Consider the following 11,141-nt stretch of genomic DNA (forward strand, 5'->3'; position numbering starts at 1 on the left):
TTTTTTATTGTTATTGGCTCCCCGAATTGCTCAGTTTTTGCACATAGACTATATAGTTATACCGGCAGGTTTGAGTTTGATACAAAGATAAAAGTAATTTAAAAAAACAACATTATTTTTATTTTTTTGCTGTCCTGTCACGCTTCCGGTCACGTGACACGTGTCAGCTGGGCAGGACGGACGTTGCAAAGATGGTGATCTACAGTGTTTATGTGGTGAACAAGGCTGGAGGTTTAATTTACCAATATGATAACTACGTCCCGAGAGCGGAGGCCGAGAAGACATTCAGCTACCCGTTAGATTTAGTGCTGAAGCACCACGATGAAAAGGTCGTCGTGTCGTTTGGACAGCGGGACGGAATCAGAGGTAACGTGTTGGAGTGTAACGTTAGCTCGTTCTACTAGCCAGCAGGTAGTTTACTCAAGACCTAAACAAATCAAGTACATGTACTAATACATGTCATTCTCCAGTGGGCCACGCAGTGCTGTCCATCAACGGAGTCGATGTGGTGGGCAAGAACACAGCAGAGGGGAAGGACACCCTTGAATATTTAAATGATCCCGCAAACTACCCGGTGTCTATTCGCTTTGGTCGGGCACGCCTGAGCTCCAACGAGAAGCTGATGCTGGCATCCATGTTCCACTCGTAAGTCCAGAGGACTCTGCGTCTGATGTGTTTCTACCTGATGTGTTTCTATATTGATACCAATTCAGCCAATGCTGAGCACCAATCAAATACAAAAGATTAGGATCATTCCTCTGTGTCTACAGTAACAGGAGGATGTAACTGCAGCCCATATAAGTGGATTAAGACCCCCTTATCTTTGTGTTTCTCCCCCCCAGGTTGTTTGCTATAGGTTCACAGCTGTCTCCTGATGTTGGCAGTTCAGGGATTGAGATGCTAGAAACGGATGTTTTCAAACTCCACTGCTTCCAGACTCTCACAGGTCAGTAGCGTGTTACTGTAGGTGAAACAAGGACCCGTGCAATCATGTTCATTGTCATGAGCAACTATCAGGGAAAAAGCAGACGGTGATATTAAGTCCCATTTAAAAAATCGACCCACTTGGTATCCTCTCGTTGTTTTAAACTGATGTCCTCCTCATTGCTTGTTTCTTCGCTGTTCTTTCAGGTATAAAGTTCATCGTGCTGGCGGATCCTCGACAATCCGGTATTGATGCGCTGTTGAGGAAGATCTATGAGATCTATTCAGATTTTGCACTCAAGAACCCGTTTTATTCTCTGGAAATGCCAATCAGGTAAATACGGATGATGTTGCTTCCCATTCTGTGTCCTAAAATTAGTCGTTGGTTTTTGTTACGTTTTAGATTACATATCAAGTGTCCACACTCGCACATCCAATTGCGTGCATCCTCTGATTTTCAGGTGTGAACTCTTTGACCAGAATCTGAAAGGTTCACTGGAGATCGCAGAGAAAGCTGGCAACTTTGGAGCCGGATCGTGAACCAGAGAAGACTAGATAGAATGTGATATGATATCTAACCACAACAGACTCACTGACTTCATATGAAGGTGGTTAAAAGCGGGGGGGGGGGAAACAAATGGATTTTCTTTGTTTCTTTTTCCAAGTTGGTATCGGGACTGTCGGTCAACAAATTGTAAATACATTTTGTTTTGTAAATACTTGAAGATTAATTACATACTGTTTCACATGTTTGTTTTTGGCTGCATTTATATGGACTTGAGTGATTTAACTGTAGTGAGCTGAGCATTGAGCATAAACTATGAAACCTAACAACAAAGTGTCATTTATTCAAGCCATTGAAGAACACACGTTTAGTTTTCTACAAAAAAAGATGTTTAATTCTTGTAATTCCATTCATGATTCAATATTACAAAGTAGTTTTATTTAAAAACAGATACTGTATAAAATACCAGTTTAAAGTTTTGTGCTCTTTTAATTGAAATACAAAAGTGTCTTAAAGAGAGGAAACCGTTCTCTGGATGTGTTTTTGCCACATTCCCATTATATGGCAAACAATGTGTAGTCATTTACATTTTGTTATTGATCTCATGAGTATTAATACTGTAGAAAAGCACTTTTCTTTTTTCAAGAAAAGGCACTCAACGTCTCAGGGCTTAGCTTACGTCCTGTAAGACAAAGTACTATGGTAAAAAAAAAAATCAAGTTACAAAAATATTAAAATACATTGATGGCTTAAAGTATCCAGTTTTCTTCTGGGTGTAAAAATGTTTTAGTCGGCCTTCTTGGACACGTGACCCATCTTGGTGCGGATGTTGCGCAGTAGGAAGAATCCAACCGTGGCGACGCCACAGGTGATCTCTGCTACCCAGAAGGCCATTTCCCAGCCGTGGTGCTTGGCAATAGTGCTGAATGGAAGTCCAGACAGGAAGCCACCAACTGAGGGGAGACAAGTTTACTCCCAAGGATTAGAGAATATACAAAGTATGTCTTACAGTATATAAACTAAACCAAGTAAACAGTATCACTGAGGAACTATTTGTAAAGTATCATTAGTGTTACGGCGGTTAGTAACAGCTGTACGTCGGGCTCCATATGTGCACCACTCAACTTACCGTTAGCCATGAGGGCAACAATGGCATGTGATGTCCCACAGTAGTTGGAGGGGGCGCTCTCATTGGCTATAACTCCGAATAACGCTATTGGTCCATAAGACGAGAAACCGAAAGCAGCACCCAAGCAGAGTATCCACACCTGGACGTACAAATGAGAGGCACAGTCGTGATGTTTACAGGCTTTTAATAATCTCTTCATTATTAACTTTTGTCGAATGGGATGTCTGCGTTCGAACAGATACCTTTGAGCTGTCGGGAGTAACTGTGACTCTGAACAGGAACATGGACACCGACATTCCAACCATCATGCAGATCAGGATGAAATGGCGAGGATTGCCATAGTTTCTCGTGCCTTGCTGTAGAAAATAAGGAAATAAATAATAGTTACACTGGTTTATGTTGTTGCTAAATTCCATTTTCATTCAATTATAAAATGGAGACCAAAAATCAGAGACAATGTATTGTCATTTATGGGGCTGTGATACATCTGAGACTTGGACTGTGCAAATAAGTGTGAGTCACAGACACAGTCCTCCGTGCTTATCGGTAACACACACAGTATATGACATTATTGTTTATTGTGTAGGACGAAGAGCGGATGCTTAACTGACATCTTACAAAAATTAAACAGATAAGATTTGTAAAAATATGAGGGAAGACCAAGGCAGTCCAGGAATAATCAACATGTTAGTTAGTTATCATGAACTTCCCTGACATGTACACTACCTCCATGGAAGTTCTGGTTAAAACAAAAAACACTTTCACCATTGTCTCTCCTTGCAGGGACTACATTGGCCAAAGGGTAAAGTCAGTAGTGGTGCACATATCTGAATGTACCCTTTAGGCCAGTAAGTGCATTTATACCCACATAACTTCCAAAATAAAAACAAACAGCCATATTGTGGGAAATGGTTATAATCAATATTTTTTTCATATGACAAGTATTTAAAAATGATTCACGTGTACCATATTCAAACTCACTTTGGCCACCGCCTTGTCAGAAAAGTAACCTGCTGCGAGACTGCCGAACAGGCCTCCAACCTCCAGCGCACTCATGTATGAGCTACCTATGAAGAAGAAATACAGTGATTCACAAGAAATAACATAACCTGACCAAAATGAATCCTCAGCATGTTTCCAAACATAAACTGGAGGCCTCTACGCTACGCTCTCTTCCGTACCCATAAGTGTAGACTGGCCCTTATCCTGAATGAGAAATAGCTGGCCCCAGTCGGTGCAGGCTGTCTTCACCCCGAACACCACCAGGTAGGACACGGACAGCAGCCACAGGTAGGGCGACAGCAGGAACTCGGACATGGTGCTTTCATCACTGGAGGATCCTGAACAGGAAGCAGGCAGAAGACGGAGTATTATTATTCACAGAAGGATCTCTGCTTCTGATCAGACTAATGCATGAAACATTGCCTCTTTCTCACATTGACTGTGTACAAATGGCATGAGAGGGGCACACTGGGTACAGAGTCCACAGAGTCACCGACCTTTAGTCAAACATAAGAGGCACATGCTGTGAGAAAACAGACACGTACACATCTAGACAATGCACCGCTGCATATTAAGTATGGGTACTGCCTATGTTAAAATAAATAGACTGTGCCGTATTCAGAGAGGTAATGGCAAAAAAAACAACAAAAAGTTATTAAGAATCACCTCCTTTGCTCTTCTTGGCTGCTGCCTCTATGTTGGGCAGCCCCACGTCCTTCGGCTCATTCTTGATGAGCAGCAGACAGAAAAAGGAGGCCGCCACACAAATCATTCCAGATACGAACAGTATCGACCTCCAGCTGTAACTCTGGGTCAGCACTGTGGCAATAATGGGGCCCAAGCTGCCAGCCAGATTCATGCTGCAGGAGAGAATTGCCCACCATGTCCCAAACTGAGAAGGCTCAAACCACTGACAGAAGAAGAGAGGAAATAATTACATGGAGTCATGACAGAGTTGACAGGAAGTGACATTATCTTGCCTTTGATATACAGGAGGGATGAAATAATTGAATCGGTGCAATCTTCTGAATTGACAGCAGGTAATAAATAACACGTGTGACGGTCATTTGACAGTTGCCAAATTGCATGATGGCGACGAATCCGTGAGGTCAAACAAGGGAAGGAGGAGCTTTTTCACTCATACTGTACTGTGCATACATTTTGATTTTGAAGGTGTTTCTACCTATAACTGAACCCAGTTCAGTCAACTAGGTGTATCATGGTGCCTATTTGTTTTTTTAAAAACAAAAGAGAAGAAAAAGAAACGTATTGAATTGGATGTCTATATTTAGCTGCACTGATGTACTGGCTTGATGCTAAAGTACCTTGCGCAGCACCCTGCCACAGGGAGGCCAGCCGAGGCCCTGGCCCAGGCCGTTGAGGAACCACAGGGCAGAGAAGACAGCGACAGTGGAGGACCAGGAGAAGACCACGTTGATGCCTCCCACCATGCACAGGCCAATGGAGAAGAGCCAGCGGGCGCTGATCTGGTCCGAAAGCACGCCACTGATGAACTTACTGATAGCGTAGGCCAAAGACTGACTGCTGGTGATCATGCCTAAACAAAGGAAGGGCAGTAGGAGAGACGTTTACACATTACAGATAAAAAAATGTAAAAAGCAAGATGATCTGGTCCCAAATCTTTATACAGTTCTCTGTAAAGCACACAGCTGACAGTCTACCAAGAAATATAGTGTGTGAGGATAAGTCAACGTATAAGTCAGGGCTGCTTAGGATGTTGACATTTTGGGGGTGAATAATTCATACATCTTTAGATTTTTACAATTCCAATGTTTTAAAAAGAGTTCCATGAAAAATACTACCTCACTATAACAGTGTTAATTGTGACTTATATTCCTTTGTATGTAGACAACGTGCCAAACACAACAATCAGGCATAAAGTCGATGATAAATCAAGAGTGTCATACCCAGGTCATCCTTATCCAGCTCAATTTCTTGCATGAGTGAAGGCATCACAAAGGAGAAAGTCTTTCTGTTAAAGCAGTACAGCATGTAGCCCACAAACATGGCCGTAAATATAGTGCCTTGGTAGTATCCATAACTCGCTGTAGCCATGGCTGCAGATTTAGTCCTATAAAAATGGGAAAAACTGGAAGAATAGAGGACCAATCCAGCAAAAAAGGAGCAAGCTCCTGTCGTTTGACAGACTTCTTGACAGTGAACTTTGCTACAGGATCCACCGTATGGACTCAGCTGCTTACAAAGTGGAGATGTGCTCGCAATCAGTGAGAGAGGTTAATGGTCAACTTTTCTGACCCGGAGCTGATTTAATCTGGGTTGTTACCATCCGCTGCAGGCCAGCCAGAGGGTTTGGAGAAGGAAATCAATCAGTTTGTGATCTGTTGTTTTCTTGAGGCTCCTATTTACAAAAAAAAGGGTCCTTCTACTTGAACAATGCATGTGTATGTGTTGTTGTTTCTCCATCTGAGGATGTTATGGAAGGAATCCTCATATTGATTTGGGTAATGATTTACTGTAAAGTCCAATAGTCACAGCAGACCAGGGGGAGGCTCCTCTGTGGGTGAGGGGATGATCCTCAGCAGCAAAAGACCTATCCGACACAAACAGTGGGTTCAAAATGTTTAGAAAGTTGCATCAGAGAGATACAAAGTCAATGAGGGTTGCAGACAAGACAATGTGAATAAAACATGAAATATAACTGTAAACATGAATAAAAATGCTTGTCTAGCCAAAAGTAAAACTACATAATCGTCCATACTTTAATGCAGGTAGGTCGTGTGTAAAATGTGACGCATGCGCATTTGACCAAACCAGTCTTTAGTGTAATTAAACAACTCTCTATCTCTGTATGTCCACCTTCTCTTTACTACACGTTGACTATCAATTAACGTTGACAGTGATATTAATCTACGGAGATTATCATGCTGAACAAAACGTTTAAGTGTCATAATATTGTAGTTGCCACAGAGTTTATTTTCTGCAATAATCGAAAACGCAATAGGAAAATACCATTGATTTGTGTTGGAGGGAACCGGTGCGATGCTAACTTCCGGTGTTGGTGAGGTGGCCTAGAAAAAGACGTCATTCATCAGAGCCCTTTAAAGGCTCATTTAAAAGCCCCTTTAAACACCAGGCGAGTTATAAAACCCACCAAAAGAGGGTCTACAACGATGCTGACTTGGCCAAACTTCCATCATGACTACGTGCAACGCCGTTCTCTGTCCGTTACGGAACACGCTCCGCACAAATGGTTCCATGCCCGTAGGCTTTTTTAATTTTTAATTTTTAATATTCATTCGTAGACTGCTGAGACTAAGATAGACATTTAATATTGTCACACAGACGTTCACAACTTAAAAGTGGCATTGCTTTTAGGATCAAATCTACCCTCGTCTAGTCCAGTGTTAATTTGACTGTAAAGCGTTATATAGTTACATAACATATTTTTTTAACCCCATAATTTATATCTTCAACTGTGCAATACTGATTATTATATAATGTAATGCAATAATTCAACTGTGAACATTAATTCTGGTTTACTTTGACATCTTTACTATGACAGCTGTCATAACCGTGTAATTATTTATACTGCGCATTTAAATAAATAATTCTGAGTTTGGCTATTCCTATTAATTGATTTTATTTTTGCATTTTTACAAATATTTAATTTCACGCAGGAAGTGTGCACCCGGCGCCCTCGCATTTATTTCCATGACAACAAACAACAAACATCTCCACATTTTCCAACTGGTGTCGCGAAGTCGTCATGTTTATGAATAAGCTCGCTTCATAACAAAACACGTGGCGTCAGTCAGTCTATTTGTTAACAACAAATTAGTAACGTTAGCATTTAGCCAACTTTCCCCCTTATTGTTTATTCTCCGTTGAACCAGGACACAAACAACCGGGGACCATGCAGGTGAGTTTAAGGTTAAAATAAGAAGCAACGTCACTTCCAAAGGCGTCTTAATTTAGGAGATTGTTGTTGCATCAACAGGGAACAGTTATGCATTAACACAATGTGGTAACAATGTTTATATCTTGGTAGAGACGCGCATCCAGCTCCACGAAGTCAAGGAGCAGCTCTCTCACACGCCGCTACCGCACGCTGGCTCCCACCTCTCAGGTGGATCAAACCCTGTTTGGGAGCCCAAAACCGGTGCGTGAGCGCGGTGCATGTTGTAGCCCATGAACTTGCTGCTAACGTTAAGGGTTTATCCTAATGTTGCTGTGACCTCAGGATCACAACATCAGTTTATGTAACTAATGCTCATTTTTAACACCCGTTACTGAGTGTAATGTGTTGCAAGCAGGGTCCGAAATTGATTTATTTCCCCTCACAGGCAAGGTCACTGCACATTTCTGCAGGCCATTCAAGTTTTTGTCTGCCACTTCTGAAATGTAGAAGGCTTTAGAAGTCAGTGGTACCAGATATTAGAAAATATGGAAGAAATCATGTAAACCTAATCCCTGACTATATTTGTCATTATCAGTTCAGGAAGAACGAAGAGCGAGAGACTATTCAAATAATCACCAGAGACCTCATTCGCAATCTCAGGTAGGCTAACACACACTGATTAACTGCAAACTCTCTCTGTTTGCCTGTGGCGGTATGAAAGCAGTACTTGTACGAAAAGCATAATTCACTTCTCAATAGATGAAGATTTAAGTACTTAAATTTAAATTCAAAATAATATCAAGAACATTTCAAAAGGTGGGCACTATGCTGAGCAAGTAAGATATACTTTGTAATCAATCCCTATAATTCAGAGCTGTTGTATATCATAGAGATAACAAATGAATGTCACGATATTGTAAAGGTGCTCACATATAACAAACCCCCACCTGTCGTTGTTCCAGGATCCCATCAAAGGATCCTTCAGGGGGTTCTATCATTCTGCCATCAGCTGAGTTTCAGCGGATCACCTCAACATCCCAAATTCTCCCCAAGGAGGAGAGGGACACCCAGAGGGAGGCTTATCAGAGGAAGAAAGAGGAGGAAATTGTAGGGAAAATGAAAAACCTCCAATCAATATTGTTCTTTACCTTGCAGATGGACAATAAGCCCTTTACAATTTTTTTATTTTTATTATTTCATCCAGAGAGCTGCAGAGGAAACGAAGCGTCTAATCAATGAGGCAGGCCTCTCACATCAGGAGAATCAGGCACCGACCGAGCTGGAGCTCGAGGCCCGGGACCGAGCGCAGCGCCTGTTGGAGCAGGCCAACGCTTCAAGGATGGAGGAAGAGGAGGAGATCAGAAAGCTCAACATGGTAGGCAGCAGCTGTAGACGTGAAAGTGGACCCGCCAATCATTGTCAATGGCGGCTGATTATTCCTAGTAATGTCATCAATACTTGTGTGTGTGTGTGTGTGTCACCCTCAGCTGATCCTGGCCGCTCAGTGTCAAGCCATGCGTGACGCCCAGATCGATGAGAAGAAACAGATCCAGGCAGAGCTGTCAGAGGACGAGAAGCGCCTGGATGCCATGATGGAAGTGGAGCGCCGCAAGGCCTTGGAGACCATGGAGCAGATTGATGAGCTGCACAGACAGCAGAGGATCGGGTGAGGAGAAACTCAGACAAAAGCCTTCATGGATTGATAATGATAAAAAAAATTGACCCTTTTACCACACTGTGGTGATGCAAAAAAATGTTTGCTTTTAATTCCCCTGACCAACGCAAACCACCTACATCCTTTTAATAAGATTCCCTTTTGTAATCAGCAGTAAAGGCAAAGGGCTTTAGTGTAGTTATCATGCGTTTGTTGTGCCTGTGTTGTATCCCAGGGGAATGCAGAACATTTGCGACCAGATCCAGCAACATCTAATTGACAAGCAAATGCAAGACGAGATGAGAGAGCAGGAGAAAGAGCAGACACAAGAGAAACAGGAGAAAATGAACCTGGAAGACCTCAAGGTGCAGAGACAACACCAAACACAAGCACCTGAAAAGAGCTCTCTACAGAGCATGTATTCACAGTCAAATACTTGCTCTGGACAGTACACTTGCACTGGAGTCCATTTCTTGTCTGACTGGTTGTCTTCTTCCAGGCCATGGAGAAGAAGAGGGAGGAGCAGCAGTGTCTGCAGGAAGAGATCATGCGCATCAACACGGAGACCATGCGGGCCAAGGAGCTGAGGAGAGAGGAGGAGAAGCTGGCTGACACGAGGAATATGGAATACATGCGAAACAAAATGGTTAGAAGGCAAATTATCGCCATAGATGGAGATTATCGCTGATCTCCAGCGACCAGCAGAAAATACAAAGAGACAAACAGTAATACATGGACAGTTTATACCCTTTAAGTTCATCTTTGATTTATTCTGCCTTTTAAAATATGGTTCTTTGTATGACCTCTACAGATGCGAGAGGCAGAATATGAGGCAGAGCAGAGACGTATGAAGAAGGAGAAGGAGGTGGAGATTGCCAGGCTGAGGGCCCGGCAAGAAAAGGCAAAAGACTACAAGTCCGAGCAGGTCAGCAATATAAAACAAGCAGCTGACCACTGCCACAAAGGTGGTACCTGCTGAACATAACCCTATAGACAGATTATTAAAGGCACTTACCTTCCATATAGAATCATTGCACTCAAAGGCATTTGGTATGTCAACATGTTGTGTCTGTGCATTTGGAAGGATGAGCTCCGTGCTAGAAGGAACCAACTAAGCACAGAGAAGGAATGGAGGAGGAAAGAGAAGGAGCTCAGGGCAAAGAAAGAGCAGGAGAAAGCGATGCTGAGGGCGGCTCGCACGGAGCAGATTCACTCCAAACACCACCTCCTGTCCATCGAGGTTGGCCGGGAGAAGGCAGAGTATGAGAGGGTGCTGAAGTAAGAAACTCGATTTTAATTACCTTAAGATCCAGAGTAAAAGTCGAATGCCGCTTACAACCTGCAGTAGGATGTGGTTCACCTTCCACCTTTCTCCCCACAGGGCGCAACAGGAAGCAATCATCAAACAGAAGGCGGAAGAGGAGAAGCACCAGCAAAAAGCACGCCGTCACGCAGACGCCATCCGAAATCAGGTGAAGGAACAAGAACTCTCAGCCGTGGCTCAGCGCAAAGAGATCTTTAAGGAGGCCAATCAGTTCGTGGAGGTGGCCCGGCAGAGGCGTGTGCGCCTCAATGACATCAAGGAGAAGAAGCTGAAGGAGCTAAAGTATGTACGGGTGGGGTTAATGGGTCTTTCTTCGAAATGACCGTCTTTAAACTGAATAAACCTGACATGCGTTTGTCAATGCACAGGGCTACAGGGCTCTCTGAGAAATACTGCAGCGAAGTGGAAAGGAAGGCCCGCGCCTGTGCACTCTGATTCACTCACCGCTGGATTCACACGGTCCAAAGCCATCCATGTTTCAAGTACTAATGTGACTTAAGCGCATAATATATATATATACACATACATATATATACACATATATATATACACACATATATATATATACACACATATATATATACACACACACACACATACATATCTACACACACATATATATACATACATATATACACACACATATATACACACACATATATATACATACATATATACACACACACATACATACACATACATACACACACATACATATATATA

At 42.6% G+C, this 11,141-nt stretch overlaps 3 protein-coding genes across 4 annotated transcripts; 2 read left to right on the forward strand and 1 right to left on the reverse strand.

Annotated features, from left to right (window-relative positions):
* The first annotated feature begins 181 nt into the window (after positions 1–181).
* On the forward strand, positions 182–2,855 carry trappc4 (trafficking protein particle complex subunit 4). Its single transcript, XM_031861387.1, has 5 exons — positions 182–366; positions 471–645; positions 843–946; positions 1,132–1,258; positions 1,386–2,855. The coding sequence occupies exons 1-5, from the start codon at positions 192–194 to the stop codon at positions 1,462–1,464; spliced, it is 660 nt and encodes a 219-aa protein (XP_031717247.1). The 5' UTR covers positions 182–191; the 3' UTR covers positions 1,465–2,855.
* On the reverse strand, positions 1,796–6,839 carry slc37a4a (solute carrier family 37 member 4a). The gene is made up of 9 exons (XM_031861386.1): positions 6,552–6,839; positions 5,489–6,132; positions 4,886–5,118; positions 4,227–4,470; positions 3,740–3,898; positions 3,540–3,625; positions 2,801–2,914; positions 2,559–2,697; positions 1,796–2,382 (listed from the first exon to the last, which is right to left on the reverse strand). The coding sequence occupies exons 2-9, from the start codon at positions 5,634–5,636 to the stop codon at positions 2,216–2,218; spliced, it is 1,290 nt and encodes a 429-aa protein (XP_031717246.1). The 5' UTR covers positions 5,637–6,132; positions 6,552–6,839; the 3' UTR covers positions 1,796–2,215.
* Positions 6,840–7,266: 427 nt separating this feature from the next.
* Positions 7,267–10,953, forward strand: cfap45 (cilia and flagella associated protein 45). 2 transcript variants are annotated; one of them, XM_031861040.1, is made up of 12 exons: positions 7,267–7,461; positions 7,591–7,701; positions 8,036–8,100; positions 8,403–8,547; positions 8,645–8,815; positions 8,928–9,106; positions 9,330–9,459; positions 9,594–9,740; positions 9,906–10,019; positions 10,179–10,372; positions 10,476–10,700; positions 10,787–10,953. In XM_031861040.1, the coding sequence occupies exons 1-12, from the start codon at positions 7,456–7,458 to the stop codon at positions 10,851–10,853; spliced, it is 1,554 nt and encodes a 517-aa protein (XP_031716900.1). In that variant the 5' UTR covers positions 7,267–7,455; the 3' UTR covers positions 10,854–10,953. The 2 variants fall into 2 exon arrangements, with proteins under 2 accessions (XP_031716900.1, XP_031716901.1); XM_031861041.1 differs by having other exon boundaries at positions 10,302–10,372.
* Positions 10,954–11,141: the final 188 nt, after the last annotated feature.

The sequence above is a fragment of the Anarrhichthys ocellatus genome, unplaced genomic scaffold, assembly GCF_004355925.1.
Source record: "Anarrhichthys ocellatus isolate YVR2014 unplaced genomic scaffold, GSC_Weel_1.0 scaffold24, whole genome shotgun sequence".
NCBI classification, from domain to species: Eukaryota; Metazoa; Chordata; class Actinopteri; order Perciformes; family Anarhichadidae; genus Anarrhichthys; species Anarrhichthys ocellatus.